The 22,740-nt window shown below is 43.9% G+C and overlaps 1 protein-coding gene across 1 annotated transcript; it reads right to left on the reverse strand.

Annotated features, from left to right (window-relative positions):
• Window positions 1-1,031: 1,031 nt before the first annotated feature.
• cavin2a (caveolae associated protein 2a) lies at window positions 1,032-17,400 on the reverse strand. The gene is made up of 2 exons (XM_062403016.1): window positions 16,779-17,400; window positions 1,032-4,864 (listed from the first exon to the last, which is right to left on the reverse strand). The coding sequence occupies exons 1-2, from the start codon at window positions 17,325-17,327 to the stop codon at window positions 3,986-3,988; spliced, it is 1,428 nt and encodes a 475-aa protein (XP_062259000.1). The 5' UTR covers window positions 17,328-17,400; the 3' UTR covers window positions 1,032-3,985.
• Between the last annotated feature and the right edge of the window lie 5,340 nt (window positions 17,401-22,740).

Consider the following 22,740-nt stretch of genomic DNA (forward strand, 5'->3'; position numbering starts at 1 on the left):
CTGTTGAAACTGAAACTAAACACCACAAACACGAGGGAGAAGCTCGAGGAAGGCACCATGATGCACGTGTTATACAAACAAAAGACTGTGATTATAACACACAGCAGCTCAGGCATCGATTAACACTGTTGTAAACAACCTGTACATCACACATGGACGGATCTGACGCATCCGGGAGATCAGAGGTGCTTTTACTGTTGAGCAGAAACATACACGACAAAAATAATAACATTTAAATCAAATTGTCTTCTTCTTTGACTCCTGTTCCTTATTTTGAGTGAACTTTCTCATCAAGTGTGTTTTTCTATCAAGTGTGTTTTTCTACAAGAGCTACCCCCACAACAACAACAACAACAACAAACATTTATATATTTCAACAGCATCGTTTATGATGGAATAACATGTAATATATAGGATATCTAAAACCTTCAGTATGTTACTTATAGCATTGATAGAATATATAACAGTATGCATATATATAATATGTGTTATAGTGACACATATGATATATAACACACTGCTATGATATTACACATGTGATATATATATATATATACATATATATATAACATTCTGTTATCATATGACATATGAATGACAAATATATGATTAACAAAGTCAGCATAAAATAATTTGTCCTGTTTCCAAGTAATTTTCATTGTATCCAGACGATTAGTGGAAAGATTGTTGAATTATTTAAATTTGAAATAGAAGTAATAGTTATTCCTGTACCGTCATCGACTTATCAGCAATATCTTCAACAGATTACAAAATGTGTGCAAACAGCACTTGAGCTAATTCTCTAACCTGTTACCTACAGTTAAGTTTTTTTATTTATTCATTTATTTATGAACTTACCACAGCCTAACCCCACAGGCAGCTGAACTTTATGATTCTTTGGTCAGACGTGTGAGTCACAGGGATCAGGGCCTGAGTGACGCACCGGACAGCAGCTACCATCATTCAATATATGCAATATGTACAACATTTACTCGTCCCCTCTTAACACAATAAAGACCACAATCCAAATCTGAATGTTATAAAGTTTTTATTGACGTATACAATACTACACTTTGAAGGTAAATTCCTGCGTGGCTACGAGATTGGTTGAGACAAGTGTGAGCAGGTGTACATCGAAACACTCGAGTGGCTGTGAGGGAAACTTCTTTGGTTTTAAGTGGGCGACTAGATTAACAGGCTTAAAACTCGAAAACAAAGATGATATTAAACATCACAACCTGTGCTGTAGGTATCTCATGTCAGAGCTTTCCCAGCAAAAAGTGGTCCTCACATATAATTCAGATAAAACAGTGAATTGAAGACAAAAGGAAAACAAAACAGACATTTACACACACACGTGGCTAGATAATCATTTCTAGATATATTCTTTTAATAACAGCAGACAGGGATATCACCAAATTAACACACTTTTACATGAATTAGCAGAAATACATCAGAGCCAGTCACATTTTAACCTCTGCATTAAAACAGAACGTACATGTAAGCCTAATGTTTCTTTATTTTAGTTGAGTGATTTATACAAAAGAAGAATTAAAAAGAAAGAATCCTCAGACTTAATGAGTACATAGGTAACAAGCTGTTTACCCATCATATCAAAATAGCAGATTGGTAAACTTTTATAAACGTGAAGCATATGAGAGGCTTTGAGTGTATTACTTTGTCAAATAGTGTTGAAAATATATATAAATATATATCAAATGCTCCATACATGTCTCTGTCAGACGTCAATAATGTGATTTTCTTGCATAATTTAGATGTAAGCAGATTAATTTCTGCTCTGTCTAATTTAGAGGCAGAATAATGGAAGTGGGTCCTAGTGGTGTAACTGAAATAGAGGTTCTCCAATCCTGTAGTGCCAGCAATTGGTTCCTATAATTTCCAATTCTATGGTGTGACACATTCCAGGCTCCTCTCTTCCAGGCTGCACATGTTAAGAACACAAAGACAAGTTTCCTTGGCCCCTGGTATCACTTGCTCAACTATTCTTAGGGAGTCATTAAACATTAGAAATCTATAACTAAGGCATGCAAAGCGTTAACTATGTGCAACAGGAGGAAGGTCACGCTATAGAAACTTGCAGGTACAACTTCCAAACACGAGGCTGATTGTAACAAATACATTTGCACCTCCTTGAAAACTTAATCCCCTCTTTTTGCAGTTTGTAATCAAAGCTTGAATATGCTCCGTAAAGTTAAAGCTGCAAAGAATTCCTCCTAACAGAGATAAAAAAAAACAAAGCAGGAATGCTTTACTATCACTCTTCTTATCTACAAGAAAATATGGAATCTATTCCATGAGGAGAGCAGCTCCTCATACCAGCCTGTGCAAGGCAGAGGCACTTAAGGAGTGTCGGAGTGAATGCAAATGTTTATAAGATAGTGTTAAACATATGAGACTGAGCTAACTTTTCCCAATGCACGCAATGAATGCCTGAAAGTAAAATATTACTCAATACACCCAAGTATCATATAATAACTCAAAAAAACTTTACAGATACATTTACTGTTTAAGAACACATACTCAAGGAAGTTAGAGTTCATATGTTATGTTATATAAGCGGTAAATACCTAAAGAGAAGTGTGCCTCGTGTAGAAATATTTCCTGTACATACTCATACACTGATGCCCTGTAGAAAAGATCCAGGGCTGTAGAGTGGACATTTCACACATGTCAGTATTAAAACCTATGGGTTATTTGTGCCAGTCATATATTTGTCTCTCAATCTAGAGCAGCTTCCGTGCTGCAGTGTTGTCCTTCATCAATGGGACTCAAATATATATTTCTCTTTTTACTATTTCAAACAATTCTATGCTACTTCTACTCTTAGACTTTTAAAAAAGTTAACTGTTGGCAGTCAATTGGCAAACACCAACTACTACGATATTTTTAGGTTCCTCATGCAACTCCTCAGGCACTGCAGTTAGGCCCTCAGCAATCAGGGCGGACTAACAGTTGTAAAGAAGAAGGACAGATGACGAGATTCGAGACTATCACCTGTTAGTGAAGCTTTTCAGTACAGGTCCAAAGAAATTCTGTAAACAGTCTCCAGTCCACTACAACCCCCCCCCCCCCCAACTGCCCATTCCAAATCGTGCACAACCTGGCAACGCACCGCCTCAGTAGGCTGTGGGCAGCACCGCTGCTGCCGGACATCTACTATATTTCACAAGAACCACAAAGAACAAAACAGTGTTTGTCATTGAGGCGGGGGGGGGGGGGGGGGGGGGTCCAGACACAGGCACGCACAGCAGGAGGGAGATGGTTGCTGCTGCCGGTGGATGGTCACCAGTTGACAAGGGTGAGTTATGGCGACGTTGCTTTTTCTTAGGCAACCAAGCGCAAGACATTAAGAAGCAGTCCCGTACCTCATTTCCACCGGCCATGATGGCACAGAGCCAGCCCACAGCTGTCTCACATTTCAACTGGTCTGAGATCTGAATGAAGAGTAGTTCTCACTCCATACCAGCTGTAGGCAATAATGCAGTTTATTTCCATTTCATTGGAAATAAGTTGAGGCGGCCATAATGCAACCGATTTCGATGGCTTTTAAAAAACTTAATGGAATCTTAAAGTCATTACATTTTTCATGAGAAGGTTCTGGAAAGCCTCTCCCTGTTGCTGCAGTTCCAAAGTCAGTGGGTCAAATCTCTGTACCTTTCTTGGCAGACATTTGAAGAACCGGTGCTGGTGAAGGTAAAGCGGCACCGTGTTGGTTGAAATAGGAGATCGGTGATGTGCACTGTGAGGTTTGACGTTCACCAAGGCTTCAAGATTTTTAGACTATGGTGGTGATGGAGTAGTAAGAAGGCCTAGAAGCTATGATTATGTTTTGAGTTTGTTTGGGTGTGAGTGTTTATAATGGAGGGATCATTCGAGCATGATGGGAATATAATGTAGAAACTTAAAGAAACAAAGAAAAGAAAAAAGGGAAATTAGAAGTGATGCTCAACAAAATCAAATCATATTAAGTTGCTTGCTCCACAGCAGCTGATGCTGTGGGGATCTTGGCATCGGCTGCTGGTACTACAGGGGTTTTGTGCTTCTCCTCTTCTCCCTCCTCATCATCTTCTTCCACGCCAACATCTTCATCCTGCTCTGGTACTGCCAGGCCGGCAGCGTGATCTCCATTGATCTCACACTCAATGCTCGGTGCTTTGCCGTTGATTGCCAGCTCTGCCTTCATGCTGTCTGGGGTGGAGGGACCCAGCATTTCCTGATTTACCTCCACAACGTCTTCATGGGCATGAACCTCTGCCAAGGGAATGTCACCATCCATGTTTCCTAGATGAGGAATCTCCACATGGTCTTCTGCCCCATGGGAACCTATGTCTTGCGTGGGGGTCTGCCCATCCCTGACCTTCTTTACATTGAAGGTCATGGGAGACACCTTAAATGAGGAGGACTTGGCAGTTGGGCTCTTGGGGTGGTTGGGGGTGAGACTCTTCCTGAGTTTCTCACGCTTCTCCGGGGGCACAATCTTGGTGGAGATCTGGTTCATCTTCTTCTCAATGCTCTCGCGCGTGAAGGCCTTCTTGATGCTATCGACCTTCTTCAGGCTATTGCGCTTGAATTTGTCGGCTCTTCTCTCTAATGGGCGGGAAGTGCCCAGACCCACTTCAGCCTCGGCCGCCAGCATATCGGACTCCTCCTGCAGTGCTTTGAGAACATCATCGTCATCAGAGGACAGGCTAATGGTCTGGAGACCCTCGTCTTGGGCACGGCTGCATTCAACTGAGCCTGCGATGGATGGAGTAACCATGGTGGATTCTGCGTCATACTGGCTAGGCAGTGGGGTCCTGAGGGAGTCCTTGACAAACACACTGGAGGGGATCTCGTTGTCCTCCTAAGAAACAGAAGGACAAAAAAAATATGGTTAAAAGGACGGTCATTGGGAATCAGTTTTAAAAGCGTCCCTAAGGTTTTAGTATAATAGAAAATACAACAAGTGTACAAGTTTCTGTAAATGAAAAAAAACCTGTTGACCTCCTGAATGAGAATTCAGATGAATTCCAGCAAATGATCTCCATGATCTTTGTTTGAGTTAGCTATGGTCAGGGTTAGACCTAAGCCACCTTTCCAAGTACCAGAGCCTCCTTAGGAATTCTTTACAATGCTGCTTGAAGTGTACATCCAAACACATTCCCCATGAACACGTTACTTTATACTTCTGGCCCTTTGGCCCTTGCAAATGGATGTCTGCCTTAAATACATTCTGACATGCTGGGTTAACCTGCCTGCTGATGACGGAGGAAACCAGTTTCTGCATAACTCCTCGGCTTTCTCCTGAAATGTGTGAGGAATTCCACCTGTTTATCTGGAGGAGTCACAGGCTGCTCTCGGTTTTCAGTTGCATCTCTCTCTCTCTGCTCTGTTTTACCTCAACCTGCCAGTATCAATCACCAGAGTCAGCCTCACCCATCCTCATACATGTTGGAATGAAATATATTTTAATGGGATGGGGTGGAGGGAGATTGTCCCGACTCTACGCCATTAGCTATCGAGAGCTTTAATCTTTAAAATATAGACGAAAATGATTTCCATCCATATCCAGTATCAAAATGGAATGATTTACAATAAAAGCCAAAGGTTTAAGCTTTTATTGTAAATGATGCGTGTACAAGCTCGCATCAGAGAGTCAGTAAACGTCCCGTTCATCAGACAATCTTCCCGTTTGAAGAGTTGTTTTCGAACATGCCTCAGGTTTTACATTCTTCCCGTTATGGAGGTGCTCTAAGTCACAGGATGCCATTAGTTGTCGAGGTACTGTGCAATGCGTTTTTCTCGGGGTGTCATTAACACATACTTAAGGACTGGACCAACCACATGCTCGTCCGTCACCAATGCTGCGGAAAAGTAAAGTAGCACAGAGCATGCAATCTGTCAGGCAAAGTAAACCTGTGCTATGTTAAGCCAGTTGTGACATGGCGTTGTATTTGTAAGAGCGTTAGATGAAATGATAGAACACCTGAAACAATGGCAAGAAAGCTTTGTAACCGTGTCTGTGATTGTTGAACTGCACAAACCCAAAAAGTAGTCCTGCAATGATTTTAAAGTTCAGTCTATAAAGTAATAGTGTTGAACTACACAAAGTTTGTCCAATTTCTTTCCCTGATCCCCTGGCCATTGAACAAAGAGCACTCAGGTTTTTGTACAACTGTAAATGAACAGTTCTTCAGAAGTGGAAATCGGTTCTGTTTCTACCACCTTGCAGATCCCTGATGCATCTTGACTTGATCTCAGTCACGCAGGCATGATTCACGGTTCAGGTGTGTGCCCAGCATGTGTGGTATCTCAGTCCGTGCTAGTAAATCTGTCAGTGTGTTCTTAAAAGGCCGAACATCAGAGCAGGGCAATGGAACAGAATATCAGGAATAATATTTAAAAGGGGGAGGTTTGATGAATATCCACAAACTGCTTTTTTAGTGTATCAGGATTCTTTTTTTCCTCTGTAGGTACGACATTAATCCTCAAAAGGCCGGGAGCCATGAAGCACTATGGGTTTTGTAACTGGTAATCCAAAAGGACAAAGCCAGCACCTTGGGGAACAGGTCTGGTTACCTCCCACTCTCATTTTGTTTAACTGTAATCCGTCCTCTTCAGTTGTGCTCTCCGTGTCTCCCTCCTGTCGAGTCTGAATGCCCTATTTTGCGGTTGGTCTGACACTGCGCCACACCCAAGAAAGACGGAACGTGTTGGTGCAAACTCAAAATCAGAAACTCAGGCGCTGCGTGACTGATCTCTCTTCTATAAAAAACGCTAGAAATCCCTGAAAGCTCCAGAGATTAAACTTATCTCCCTTCTCTGTGTGTACATTTAAGATAGAGTTAATCAACATTAAGTGTGATATACATCCACCTAATTTTGACCCAGTCATGATTACAAAAATCCCAGCCTTGCATGACCTCTGCTGACCCTCAGCCGAGTATCCCCTGATAATAAATTGTTGAAATGTTTCCCTGACTGTTTGGCAAAGAAGGAGTTTTTTTATCCAGAGATCCAGCCTCCACACCTCTGCTCCAGTCCGGGCACGTCATGAGACTTTCCGATTTGGCTCGAACATGTTTGATATAATCAGTGTGGCTACTGGAGTATGTGGGAGGCAGCAGAAAAGACCCCAACACTATTGAATGCGAGCAGAGCCCTCCTGGTACAAACTGTACTCGACCTGCTGCAAAAAACATTTTAATTAAACTTCAAGAGCAAGAGTCTGCAAGGTTTTCACCTCAGGTTCTGTCTGAAAACACATTTATGGCTTTAATTTCACTACCTTGACTTCGTGCAGCTCTTTTTTCTGCACCTTGTGTTTGGTTTTACTCGTGAACATGCTGCTTCTGTGTTTGACGGCCCAATTAGTGAGACAGCATGAAGTGAGTTTGCCCTCAGTTTAACTCCCACAAGTCTTTGCAAGAGAGCTACACAAAATAAAATCTTCCTAAATACCATTTGACCCAGGTCTGTCGTGTGTGTGTGTGTGTGTGTGTGTGTGTGTGTGTCTATGTGTGTTTGTGAACATTACATTTTGGCACATCTCTCTTGGGAACCCCGTTAATTAGTGTACCCTCTAAGCAAGCGCTCATTAGCCACTAAGAATGTGATACAGTGTGCAAGTTTGTGTGTTTGCACGTCACTTTGAGCCACTGTGCAGTTGTGTGCAGCCATGTAAGACATTGTCTATTGTCTAATAAAGAAAATAAAAAACAGTTTAACAAAGCAATATAAAGAATAACTAATATAAATGAACCAAGAAATCAAAGTTAATTTACTGTATTTAACATACATGGGCGCGCAATTCAAGGATATTCTGTTCCAACGCTTGGGTAAAGGAGTTCAGGAGGACATTCAACACTCGCACGGTAGAATTGTCATCTAATTGCAAGTTTTTATTAAGCCTGGGTTAACTTTAGTCTCTAGAACGTCCTGCTGTGTTCAAGCAGAGAGAGAGAGATCAGGGCGGGGCAGGACACTGTTCTCAGCTCATTGAAAGAGCTCAGATAGACTCATGTTACTGTGTGAGTATGTTTCTGTTTGTAGCATGAGGGTAATGACACCCTACAACTTCTACAACTCCTCTCTCTCCTTTGTTTATATTGTCTCTGTGTGTGTGAATGGGCTTCTGCTTTACATTTAAAGTTGTTAACACATTTTACTCAGGACTGGGCGACATGGTTGAGATAAATTTAATAGGCAAATGCAAATTTGGTGGATCTATCGCACGTTTTGAGCCAAAATGAATGAATTTTAATTTATTTTCTGCGTTAACAGTCCCCAGAGGATGAATCACTTCAACTTTGAACACTATTGGCCGATGAATTATGGCGTTAACATCAAGTAAATGTTGTGCTCACAACCAAATACCTGCAAAACGAATGACTTACCCGTCAGCCTGAGCTGTACCTTGTGTTTAAGTGCTAATTAACAACAACACACCAAACTGAGGGGCTGAAAGTCGTAAACATTACACCTCGTAAAAGAGCCTGTTAAGATTGTCATTGTGAGCATGTTAGCGTGCTTGTGTCAGAATTAGGGCTCTTGTCTAAAGCTGCACTGAAGTCCAGAGCTTTTCCTGAAATTTTCTGCAGGGGCTTAATGTGAGGAAGCAAAATGTCAGTTGATCAGGATTTTTTGGGGGGAACTTTCCTGTACTTGTCTGTATTTATACGTGTGAACAGTATGAACGTTGGAACAGGTGTGTTTCTCCTGGTTCCTGGAGATTTTCCTAATCCGAGCAGGCGCGGCAGGTACAGGTGTGTTGGCACAGTGAGTCAGATGCCTCCGGGGGACTTTGCCAATGAGAGGGCACACAATCACCACCCACACACAGACACACACACAATCACCACACACACACACACACACAGAGATGCATGTGTGCACGTCATTGCCATCCCTGCAATTATTTTTGCAACAGAAGATGAGAAGCTAAAGTTGAAATGTTTGTTATCAGACTCTGTTCTTGTGCACATCTCTAACAAAGAGCTAAAGCAAAAGCTCTGGCCCCGAACTTTCTCCTTCTTTCTTCCCACTCTACCTCCATTCTCTTAATTTGCCTTTTATCTTTATCTGTGACCCAATGTAGCTCGTTCACGATGACCCAACACCAGGGTCCCTGCAGCCTCTCTCTCTCACACACCCACTCAGTGAACAATCACGGCAGTGTCCACCTGAAACTTGTGCGTGTACAAATTTGCCTTCATCTGCATGTGTTTTGATTACAGAGGATCCGTCCCATTAGTGTGCCATCCAGTCCCCCCCCCCCCCCTTCAGCATGTTATGTAACATCGAGCCCTCCCCTGTGGACGAAGAGCCATCTGTGGACAGAGGAAGGAAAGAGGAAAGAAAGGAAAAGGAAATGGTATTCTCCTATTTGACATGGGACTGACTTAACACAGAACATGATAAACTCTCACTGCACTCTGTAAAGTGTTGATACACAGCCTTCCACTGATGTATGTACATTACATAGAAATATTTGCAACAGAAGAGCGTGGGAGAGCGTGGCCTAGGGGATAGAGTGGGTGCTCTGCAACAAGAAGGTCGCCGGTTCGAATCCCACTCTATCCCATCTGCATGCCTAAGTGTCCTTGGCAAGATACTGAACCCCTAGATGGCCCCTCATAAAATGATGAGTGTTCTAAAAATGTAAGTCGCTTTGGATAAAAGCGTCAGCTAAATGACATGTAATGTAATAATGTAAAATATTCTAAACATATGAAACTCCTGCCAAGCTCTCACTTCATACCACCATTACAATTGTAGCTCAAACTCTGGCAGATATTAATTTGATTATTTGGCTTATATCCGTGAAGCTGTGCATGACAAGTTGGGGCATTCTTTCCCTGTCCTCGCAAAGCCCTCCCATCTCTGCCTGTATTTACTGGCCTCCCGAGGTTGTGTAATCACACAAAACAATAACCCATTCAGGTGCGAAGTCATGCAGACTAGGCTGGTAAAAGGCGGGAAACTAGAAAGGCGGCCATTATCCCGGATGAGATAAATGGCTGTTGGACAGAATGTTTGACGTGAAAAACAACAACAACAACAACGATAAACTTGCTTGACTCAACCCATAATTTACAGGAGAGAAGTCTGGGCCCTGTTTATGAGAACAGGTTTTAACTTCTGCAATATGAGCTCTATGATAATATCATACATGACATGATATTGATGATTATCTCCTCAGTGGTTGACTGGATCGTTGAGATCTTAACTGCACTACCACCACAGATCAAATTTGCCAAACCTGCACTTTCTTACCTCGTGCATGGTGTTACGTCTTCACTACATTCCTCCACATTCACACTCGCTCCATGTTACTCTTTTTTAGCTTCTTTGTACAATCTCCCAAGATCCTCCATTGATAGTTTTTGCAGCACAATACAGGACTGTACATTTCGGGGCTATTGTTCGATAAGGCCTGTGTGGCCATGCAGCAAGCCTTTATGATAAGGCTACCACCAATTGTCGCAATGTTTCCTCCACACTGAGGTCAGTGTGCAGGGAGGCAGGGAAGTCAACGTGTTATCTCAAGACGTGTTGTGTTTTCAGATTTCATTTAAGTGCAGAGAAATAATATAACTAACAAACAGCGAGGAACAAAATGCTTTTTGTTTTCCTCTTTCCTGTCCATGGACGTAGCAGCCTTGGCCTCCGTGATATGACTTGATGGGGTTTGAAAAGTCAAGAAGGAGCAAACACGCCTGGAATCTGACGTCAGAGAACAAGTGGGAGGTCGTAGGAGGAGTCAGGAAAGTGGAGTTGGTTGCATTTGTTTAATAACGCAACAAGACTGTGAGTTACATTGGCACGACACCAGCAGCAACACTCCCAGAACTTTCTTTAATCCTTTAGATATTTTGTCGCTAAAGTATTTTAAAGCCGTCCATCTTACTTAATGAACACATGAGGTACGATGAGGTTGTTGCGATAACCTTATTGAAACCTGCAGCGAAATAAGAACATGCAAAATATGTACTCTTGGCAGTAGCGTAGACAAAGAAGTGCACTGCATCATGGGATATGCCTGGAGATGGAGCTGATTTAAGAGCTACCACCTTCATTTGTTAAAAAGCAACTTGTCTAGCCTATCGTGCACGGCCCTATTAATATGATCATCACCCGTCTGTCTTATTAAACCTTTTAAAACCAGTACTTTACATCTGGAGTCTGCAGCTACAAACTTGCCTTTGCCTCAGAGATGATTCTCAAACTCGTCAAACCTGAATGTGACATCAGACGGAACAGGCAGGCACTTAAGGTGAAACCTCCCCGTCCCCTCTCGTGTCTCACACTCATCACAGTCTGAGAACTTAACCCATCATTAGGCAAAATGGGCCGACATCTTTCTCTTTGTCTTTTGTCCCCCTCAGTTACATTCACTTTTCTCCTCAGGTCCTTTTCCCTTTTTACTTTCAAACGAACATCAACACACCCAACTGCATTCTTATAGAAACAAGTCAAAATCTAACTGTGAAGTTATAACTTGACCTGGAGGTCACAGGTAGAGCTGAATGGTTTGTTTTTCTACATCAATTCCATGCTTGTATTTGTGGTCAACATATTAATAAAGCAGTATGTTTAAAAAACAAAAAGGCTTTTCCCCCAGCACACATTTAATTATGTGGTAGGAAAGCAGAGCTCCATGTCACAATGACCCGGTCAACACAGTCAGCAGGAACAACAGCAGAGCCCAGAAAATGGACGAACACAGTCATTATGTTAATCCTGTTTACTGCCCCTGTGCTGTGACGTGTGGGCCATGAGCAAGGACTGTTCATCTCATCCCAGTTCAACCTGGATGTTTTACTGTTGTCAACTTTTAAAGAGATGTCAGCCATTTGCACTTGACAAGCATAGAGAGTGTAAATAAAATGGAGAACACGTCTCCTCTTCCTCCAACTGGACAAAGACACGTCTCCTCTTCCTCCAACTGGACAAAAATGAAGCCAAAATATCCCGGATACCGGTCCTCCATCTTTCAAAGGTTATGTAATTTAGAGCCAGAGTCTGTGTAGAGGTGGAGTCCTGAAGCAATCAACCAATCGTGAGTCAGTCTCAGCTGTCAATCATAGAGTTTGACGCTGTCATTTCACAGCATCAAATAACGAATTAAAATAAAACTAATCATAAACACTTGAACATACTTCAATGTGATAGGAACTAACCAAAGTGGTAGAAACCATCTTTGGACTTTTTAATTTGATCCATGTCCTATCTACTTACATGTAGGAGGAAACAAGTGAATCACATTACCATGACGTAAGACTCTGTAGAATCAGCATAAACAAATAAACATACACTAAGGTACATAATCCTCCCCGGATCACAATTGCATTTGTGTTGATGATAGTATTTCAGGGGAATTTCTTTTTGTCTCGATTTCTCTTTGTCCAAAGTGGCAACAGTGAAATAAGTTACCGTTACCACCATGATACTATGAGTTCAGTGTCCTTTTACTTTAAAGAGTCAATACAGGTTGAGGCCTGGTCACATCAAGACCTTACATGACTGAACACACTTAAACAGCAGCAGCTCTGGGCTATTAGCTGGTGCAGTATATCATCTGCTCCAGAGAGAGACACTCAACAACTCTCAGCTGTAGCCTGCAGCCGGTGGCCTGCTCCAACCTGTGGAGATGGATACAACTTCATGATGGAAGTTTCTGCCAGGGACACACACGCAATATGTGTGCGCTCGCGTAACGCTCAGATACCTAATTACATCAGAATGTTTGGGGAGAGGAAGGCATTCAATGTTCAAGCTCAACCCACATCTACCTTCGTTCATCGTCTTCAGAGAACGGCTTCAAGGGGGTTTCTGGTAGTAAAGCTTCATTTGTGTCACTTCTGTATTAGTACGACAAGTGGAAACCAACGTTTTAAGGCCATGAGTGTAGCTAGTTTTTAGAACCAGAAGTAACCATATTTGGAGGAGCAGAGGTTGAGCCTGACTGAGGGGCTGAGGACACTGCGTGCCCACCTACACCTGTGACCTGCACCCATTGAATGGTACTAGCTGGAATTGAATACCAATCTTCTATTCGGCTCTTACAAGAATCATCATTTGCAAAACTTGGAAATAGTTATGAAACCATAAACTCCTGAAGAAAATGTTGACTGACTCTAGTTTGATTTATCTTGAGATAACAGATTGCTGTGTCACTTGACTACGTAGGAGTTTGGGGCGTGGCTGGAACTCCCAGTTTGTCCTCCATCTACAGACCCTATAACAGAGTGTGGAAAAACATCCTGATGCTGAAAGGCAAGATGATGTCACAACCTTTGGTCAAGTGTCTGTACACAAAAGCTCCATGACGTCTGGTAGCAGAGCGCCGATAACTCAAAACCTTTGTGAGCACCCAGTGATGATGGATGGAAACTTTGACAAATAATACTTTGTGATTTTAAAATATATATTTACTGAGGGTTAAATGAGTATCCCTTTGTCAATGTACACCTGAAGAATGAGAACCAAAAGGAGAAAGTTCTCATTCCATCACAGGCCCTGCAGCAACAGAACAACCGCAGTCACTTTGTTTACTTTGGCTCTGGAGTGTATTTCTCTTTGCTTGCAATGCGATATGAGAGTTCTTTTATTGTATGCGAGAGCTCCGACTGTCTCTGTCACTCTCCATCTCCCTGCGATTAGACAAACCAACACACATATGATTCCCATCCCACCGAAAGAGTCACATGACTCCCTTCAAACCAGCGAGTATCCAGTGGAGCTCTGCATCGGGCCCGCGTGTGCAAACCCGGAGAAGGACTTACAATACCTTCAGTGTTCTTATTCAGTTTGCCAATGTGGTTGACTTGTTTACTGTGATTATATTTCACAGTAAAATAAACACAGATGGGCAGATTAAGATCTACTCAGACATAAACCACTTCGGTCACAGGAGTTTTATTTTGAAACCCGTTAAATTTAATGTAAACGGTGATGCAAATAAGATCTACTGGGATTAAGATCTCCAGGGTTACTGACTCAGGTAAAGAGACTTTGTAATTGATTGGTCTGACAAATAATTAAAAAAGAAATGCGTGTTTAATTTAATGCAAAAGATGTCGCCGCTACAAACAGTAATTACCGGAGTCTGCACTGTACACAGTGGAATCCTCAGGTGACGCAGATTCGTGGATTCGGTGCATGTGCACGTTAACGTGTGTTGGTTTGTGTGTGAAGGAGAAAGGGACTGGTAAGGGGAGGGGCTTGTGTGGAGACACGAAAAGCACTGGTGCACAAAAACAAACAAACAAGGCCCAAGCAGCAGTAATGAACTCCTCATTAGTCCACGTTATACACAGGAGCTCAGCGGAGCGTCAGACAGCGCTGTCATTTCTGACCAGAGCCCCCTGCTCGGTGCAACAGAGAGCGTTTACCCAGAAGCCCCCTGTGTTTCCACCTCAGCTGGCACGTACAGGGTGGTGAGTATTTTGCTCCGGCTCGGTCAAGTGAGGAGCAGGAGGCGGAGGAGGAGGGCCCCTCAGCCAGAAGCTACAGGGCCGACACAGAGAACTTGGCTCGTGGGCGCATTGCAAAACGTGCGTTATCAAAGATACCGTGAGGCGTGCAGAATGTGCTTTGGTGTGCTGTCAGGGAACCGTGACAGCTGGCTTGACTGAACACAGGAATAAAAAAAGTGGTCACATGCACGTTGGAGTTTGAATAGAAGACGAAAAAACTGAGCGTGTCAGACGAGAACATTTAGAGCTCAGGAGCAGATGGAGAAAAATCCAGAAGCAGACAAAATACCTGAGGCATAAAAAGAGACGTGGTAGAAATTGCCGGACTCAGAAAAGAGGCAGGAGAAAGAACGAGGGCTGCACTTAGTTCTTTTATTCCCCGCTCCCCTCAGGCAAGCCAAGCCTCATACCAGCTCTGTAACTGCATACACCTGACCCAACACATCAGCATAAAACATCCAATGGGCAGGCTGCACGCACTGCACACAATGTGCACACACGCCCTGGAGGCGGCCTGGCCCTGCTACACCCATCTGCTAATCCTCCACCCATCGGTTTGAAAATTAGAGGGAGAGAAACTCCAGCAGCAGAAGTCACATCAGCACTTCTACCTGGAGCCTGGGAGTAACACAACACCTCCAGGGTGGACACCCAAAACTTTAAACTCGCTCTCCGGTATATCATAGTTCACCGTCCCCTCTCTAACTCTAAAGCAGCGGGTTGCTCACTTCTTTCACCTTAAAAGCAGGGATTCAAACAAATCGATCGGCGGTGGCTCGCCCGCAGGCGCACAGAGCCGCCTTGTCGTGAAGGGGAAGGTCTTGGCACCTGTTGCATTTGAACAACAGAGCCTCAGTACCTGGGAAACCAGATAACAACGGCGTTTAAGAGCTCTCAGTGGCTCGGGCTATGTCAACAATGCTGCCCCCCCCGCCACCCCCTCTTTATTTTTCACAGCCTGGGCACACATACACATGAATGCACACGCTTAGACGCACCAACACGCACACACACACACACACACACACACACACACACACACACACACACACACATCCCAGTAGAATACACAATCGCTCTGCGAGATCAGGCCTTTTACGGTTGAGTGGAAATGTATAAATCAAACACATTCATGTAACTGCTGTCGCTCACTTGATTAATAACATCAGCTCCTCTCTGCGGGTCAACAATCAAAACTGTCCTTCAGGTGCCATGTTACCAGGAGAAGCTTCAGCCATTACATGTTGGGAGATAAGTGAGCGATGGTTTTATTCCACTCATTTGAAACCTCTGATTTCCTGAGGGAAACTGGGAAGTTTCTCACTCAGCTCAGTGCCAGTATAGAGTTTTACCCTCCCAGGTGGGATGTGGCAGTTAAAGTGGTAAAATCCCACAGAAGCCATCAGTCTGTGTGAACTATGACTGTGGGCTGTAAACAGATCCACTCAGTCAGTGTCTGAGCCCTGCTCCATTATCCTCTGCAGCTCCATTCCCAGACACACCCTTCTTCTTATTCTCTCTCTCTTCGACACACACACACACACAACCACACACCCACACACAAGGCATGAGCGGGAACAATCTCTCTTAGTGTCTCTAGGTGTGTTTGAAGTGTATTTACACAGTCACTAAACAGCAAGTAACTCTCCTACAGCGTTTGAGAAATCAGCTGAACGCCAAAAAAAAGTGTGTGTCTTGTTCAACGAGAATTTTAATAAGTTGACATAAAGTGATAATAATGTGCTGCTCACCTACAGCATATGACATATCACATGACACAAAGAAGCAGGCACCAAAACACTCACTCTACTGTAGTCAAATAAGAAGGCAAATATCACACACACACAGACACACACATCTTGACTAGTGTCTAGTATGGATCCAGCTCTCAAAACACTGGTCCCTGCCTCAGCCTATGTCTGCACAAGAGTTGATGCTCCCACAAAGTTTTTATTAACCTCGCAGGCAATTAAAAACTTTATCACAAAGTTTGTGGTGGAGTTATCTAATGTGTGGTCGGCTTTCACTGCTTCTTCTGCCAGCACCTATAGCGCTCATCAGGTTTGGGTGCGTACTTTCAAGTACTTCCTACATAGGTCCTCCATAATGTGTGTATTTTATATTGGCGTAACTTTCATTTAGTTTTGTTGAGATTGAGGTAATAACCTCCTCAGGGGACCCAGTAGTTCCCCGACAAATAAACGCGACTTCATCAAAACACAAAGTTGGAGTGAACCCTTTAAAGATCCTAAACTCTAACTTCAACAGGCTTTTTGCTGCTGGGACTCGACCCCTCACCTGGAAGATGAGCACTTTAAAGTGGTTCCTCTTCAGCAGGTGGCTGTGGTTGGCCTCCAGCTTCTTCACCTGGACCGCCTGCTTGTCCATGCGCTCCTTCACGTCCTTAAGGTGGCCGCTGACCTTGCGGGAGCGCTCCAGCAGCTTGCTGACGCAGTTGGAGGTGCTGACGTGGGTCTTGGTGAGGCGGCTCACGTCGCCCTGCACCACCCGCACGGCGCCCTCCAGGTCGGCCTGCCGCAGCTCCATGCGCTGCTGGTTGTCCTGCACCGACTCCAGCATGTTCACCAGCTTGTCCAGCAGTGCCACCACGGTGATGGCGCTCACCTGGCCGCCGGCCACGGGGCTGCCGGGCGCCACCGAGGTAGGGCTGGTGGGACCCCTGAAGCCGAGCCGGGACAGGGTGCCCCCCGCCGGGGTCGGGGAGGCTGGCGCGGAGGACGGGCTGAAGCTCGGGATGAGAAGCTCCGGATGCTCGAGCGGCGGCGGGATGGTGTGGGTGCTGCCCGACAAGCTGCTGGGCTCGGCATGGGACGCGTCTTCTTCCATGGCTCACACGGGGGGAGAGAGGATGCTTCACCGGGAGGGACTCGAACTGCGGCTCGGTGCTGCGGCTGCGGCTCCAGATGAGCAGGAGGACGTCCGGCTGCTTTTACTTCTTGGAGTTGATTCACATCCACGCCCCTTTCTGTCGCTCCCCGACACACACACACACACACACAAACACACACACACACGCACCTAACTCCAACCACAACTCTCCTCTAACCTCTAACCTGAACCAGGACCTCAGAAAAGAAGATTAGTTTTATTGGGACCAAAGCTCTGGTCCTGACAAACTGGATAAGGTCCTCAGAAGGCAACAAAAACGAATAGACACACACGCACACACACAGACACACACAACCTGAACTTTCAAAACACCTCCCCTGCAAGCCGAGGGGCGGGGTGTGGTTGCTGTGGTGACCGTGCATGCCAAGCCCTATTGACAGAAAAGAGGTAGAGCTGGTGTGTGTCTGTGTGTGTGTCTCCTTGTATGCCTGCTTGCTGTGTGTTTCCATTCCACTCTGTGCATGCTTGGCTGCTTTTATAAAATATGTGTGAAGGCTTTTGTTTTCTGCCATGTGTATTTTTCTTTTTAAATTACACTATTGCATAATTGTGGGTGTGAGACACAACGACAACAAAAGAGGCAGAACTCTGTCCTGTGTGTGTTTTGTGTGTTTCAGGAACTCGACTGAACTTTCGCCCTGATGTCCTGTGAATGATGAATGATTTCATGGACCTTACTTTCTTAGTGTTAGTGTGCGCATCATGTCAGCATGCAGCTGCGTGTGTGTATGTGTGTGTGTGTGTGTGTGCCCCCCTTTCCTCTCCCCTCTTGTTTTCCAGCTCTGTGTCATGGCATGGGGGCACACAGACATGGAAATGTGGAAATCCCTGTTTCAACAATGAGCTCATCTGTGCCCTGGCGTGTTGCCCTCCCTCTCTCTGTCTCTCTCTCTGTCGCTTGTCACTGTAAATCTCTTATTCGCAGCAACACCAGCACTCTTTCAACAGACCTACTAAACATGTGTGTGGGATAAACAGGAATGTGTGTCCGTGTGTAGCAACACCACGTGCCTCCGTGCATCTCCCTATAAGAGATTGAGGAGCACGTGTGTCTGTTTAACCTGTGTGATTCATTTCCCAGCAAGAACAAAGAGATAGGACAAGAATCTTTTTTATCTGCAGACTTTGGAAAGAATTCAAACCCACTCCTGAGTTTTATTGGATTCAGGCTGATATGGTAAAGGCTTGGTCAGCCACCTTCCCACCTAAAATCAATATAAAGTATCACACACCTAAACTGAGATTAGGATTTCAGCAGAGACCTACATGTGCACACAGTAACGACACACCTCAGGACAATGTTGTAAAATGTGGGCTGAAGCTGCAGCTGGACTCAAATCCAAACCACATTCATGCAAACAGGTTCGATGTAAAGGTTGATACCACTCTCATCTCAGTACAGTAAATATACAGTGTAACAGTGTGGCGCTAGTTAGCTTAGCAAAAAGAATGGAAGCAGGTGGAAACGGCTAGCCTGGTTAAGATTAAGATACATTTATTTGTCCCAAACACATGCACAGACATGCACAGGCACACTCAATTTAACCTCTGCTTTTAACCCATCTGGTGCAGGACACACAGAGCAGTGAGCAGCCATGTACAGCACACAGGGAGCAGATGTTGGGGGAGTAAGGTGCCTTGCTCAGGGGCAATGGACAGGGTAGGGAGAATACTCTTGGATTTTTGGACAGGTTCGTCTTTTTGTTGTTTCTCCATGGAGTCGAACCAGAGACGAACCAGAGACCTTTTCTGCCCATAGTTAAAGTTTCTGCCACTAGTCCACCGCCTCTCCGATTGGGCCCAAAGGTTAATAATGCTCCTCTAAGGTTCAGTTCAGCACATTATATCTCTTCTTTGTTTAAAACAAACAGCAACTGAAGTGTAAAATGACAGAATGTGACGCACTATGACTTCTTTATGATGTTTGTTTTTTGGAAAGCTTTATAGGTGCAGCTAGATTGGATTTTTTTTATGACAGGCTAATAAACTGCTGGCTGTATTTCCATGTTTTACAAGCAGATGATTTTAAAGCCAGGGTTGGTAATCCTGACAAACTAGCATAGAATAGACTTTCAATAAATAGATCCTGACAACCGCTAGAAGCCGAGTTCTCTGTGACTCTTTCGCTGACATGATTCTACTTGAATTATTCTTGTGTTTACAATTATTGTAAGTTTTTTTGCTTCATTATCAAGTTGTAACCTTGGTTTTCTTTTAAGTTTTGCTTGTGTTAACATATGATTGTATGGTGTCTATACCTATGATGTTTCTTCTCTCCCAAGTGAATTTCCCAAAATGTAGAACTACTCCATTAAAAAGGGCCCATCTCCCTTGTGGACATGAAGGGTTGTCTGTCCTCTGCTCCATCAGTCCAGCAGCTCTGTACCGAGGATCGACAGATTCTCACATGTCAACTTTCAGGACTAACACCTTTCCTGGAGGTCAGTCGCTGGAGCTTCAAAGCTGTCATAGTGTAGTGGCAGTGCTGGACACACACTCGGGCCAAACAAGTTCCTTCCTCCTCTGACTGAACAACACCAGTGGTTCTCTTCTCCCCTCTGCTCCTCGGAGACACACACTTCTGTCGACATAAAAGTTTGACCTCCCGTTCCTAGCATTTGAACTCTGGCTTTTTTTCCACATTTCGCCCCCTTGGGATGGAGAGGAGGGAATGACGCTCCCATCCTGTCATTCTTCCAGCGTATCCCTCTCTATTCCTTTCCGTTCGCTCCCACTTTTCTCCATCCCTCCCTTTCCCCCTTTTTCCTCCTCTCCCTGCAGCTTCTCCACTGCTTTCCTGAATTCCTCCAGTGCTCCCAGTGATGTCACGTTCCTATTTCATAACAGCACTTCCTTCTTCCTTGTTCCATTTATTTAAGAGTTCACTTCGACCTTCAACCTTCCTACAGCTACATGTAGCAGAATATTATAAATGTATAAATTAGCTTATACAGAACTATTTAAAAACACAAAGTGGCAGTGGATGACTGTGTCTAATTCAGCTTGAAGACATGTGTGCATTTGCCCTCTGGAGGCTAAGAAATGTATGTGCATGACTGAATCTCAGCCGAGTCAGTGCTGCACTTGAATTAGAGCTTTGTAAATCACAACAGCCAATATCTTTTTCACTCTATTCATAAATTTCCTTTTTAATATTCTACATTCTTCGTTTTTTGAAAGTTTCAGCCACAACTGTGAAAATATCCAAATTCAGATCTTTTATATATATACATATATATATAAAAATGTGTAGATATCACTCATGGGTGACGTTACTGCAGCAGCAGCTACGCTCAACGTGTTCCATCATTTCGACAAACATGCCGCTGCAAGTTGCATCGACTGATTGAGCTTTTAATCCTGGGAGAACTACCTGAAGTATGAAGTAGGTTGGTAGGTGGATGGGGCGTGGCATTGCTGCAACCGTTAAAAAGGCTTTTGGCAAAACTGGCTGAAAGTATAACGTGTTTTTCCAAGCCGTTGATGATTGAATTTATTTAATATGCAAAGCATTCTAATGTTATTGTTTAGATTCCTTATGCATAAAAGTTAACAATGATTTTTCAAAGAAACAAGTTGGTTTGACCTGAAGCTGTAAAGTGCAATTTAAAAAAACACTGAGAAGATGGTGAACATTTTATTGGGTAGTTACAATGTCTCACACATTTAAACACACAGACACCCACAAACACGCACAGACACACACACACACACACTAGTAGTTTCTTGTTGTCCTCTCTTTGCATCACCTCCTCTTGTCAATGGTCCTGTTTTTCGTTTAGGAAGGTGCTGCCACAGTGTTTGAGGCTGAAGTGTTTGCCTGTTGTGGGCAGAGCAATGCAAGTGAATCACCTTGAGACCTGCTTTATTTGGACCTAAACAATGGTTTCTCAGAGACATGGAGACATTGTGCTCAATTGGAGCAACATTAATGTTTATTTAGAGTCATGATTCTGGTCAGTTGAATGATGTAAGTCCAGTAATAATCTATTAGCTCTGTTTTTGGTCTCTATCAGCTCCTGATGGGAAAACATAATATCTGTTGTTTGGAAGTGAACCGTCTCTTCCAGAGCTTCCTGTTGAAAACAGCTGCCTGCAAATGGAAACAGGGCCGATAGAGTGGATTTACTTCATCAGACAGCTGAAAGTGCATTAACTGAAATATATATATAAGTGTAAAATATCCCACAGTTTGCTCTTTGGCTCAGGAGGGATTTATTTCAATGCAAAACTAATTAAACAAACGTGATATGCAGAGCCTTTATTAGTGGAGCTAATGCAAGGCAAATGTTTTTTGAGAAAGGCCTCTAGGTGCATTCAAATTGGAGTTTCTATTTCCACAATCATACAAATTGAAAGACGATGACACACATCAGATTCATGCCCTCAGACTAAATGATATCTTGGAGAAAGTGTGGATATGTACAGTATGACGCATGTTTGCTGAACTGAAGGTGTGTCCAGAGAGACTGATTGTTGTTATACCTTCGCTGGAAGGCAGTACTTCAGCGTGTATCATCCACCTGCTGCCTCGTACCTCTACACCAGTCTGCTGATGTGATGTATCTGCAACACCCACAACAAACAGGTTCCCTCATCAGCGCTCACATTGGACCCCTAATGTTTGTGATTAACACCAGCACCGGCGGTCATACCTATGATGAAACGATGGATGCCCGGCCATGTTTGATTTGTGTAACCTGCTCCGAGTGGGCGTCTGGTTGCACAGCGGGACACAGGGAAGCGATGTTACCCTTTTGTGCTAAATCAAAGGCCCCCACAGAGGGGGAAAATGGCATGCTGGGGCCAAAACAGATGGCGGTGGATCTTTAAATGACCCTTTTTCACGGACCAGCGTGTGTGAGGCACACGCTCAGTCAAAGGTGGCCCTGTGTGTAAGTGTGTTGTGTGGTGTCTGTGTTGCTTTCAATTCTGAAGCTAATGGATCAATTTCAGAGGTGTTAAGATTGCACACACACACACACCGTCAGAATGTCAGGAAAGTGACTTGCACATGTGTGTGTTTGTTTGTGCGCTTGTTTGTTCCTGTGAGTGCAAAACTTCTCATGTGTCCAACAACATCAATTTTCCAACCAATAGGCCAATCCTTCCCCCGCCAAAGCAGTTGAGGAGCAGTTTGCTGATTGTAAAATCAATGCGAGGGCTCCTCTGGTCATTCAGCCTGATCCTTCCCCGACTGTGGGTTCCTGAAAGACAGCCCTGTGCCTCCCAGCAAACTGATTTGATCTAGCTGTTATTTCATTGACCACTTGTACCTCTCCCCACACAATCAGTAGCTTCAGACAAGAGCTGAAGCAGAGGCTTTTTAGAAAAATGCTCAACAGTGTGG

The sequence above is a fragment of the Platichthys flesus genome, chromosome 13, assembly GCF_949316205.1.
Source record: "Platichthys flesus chromosome 13, fPlaFle2.1, whole genome shotgun sequence".
Taxonomy (NCBI): domain Eukaryota; kingdom Metazoa; phylum Chordata; class Actinopteri; order Pleuronectiformes; family Pleuronectidae; genus Platichthys; species Platichthys flesus.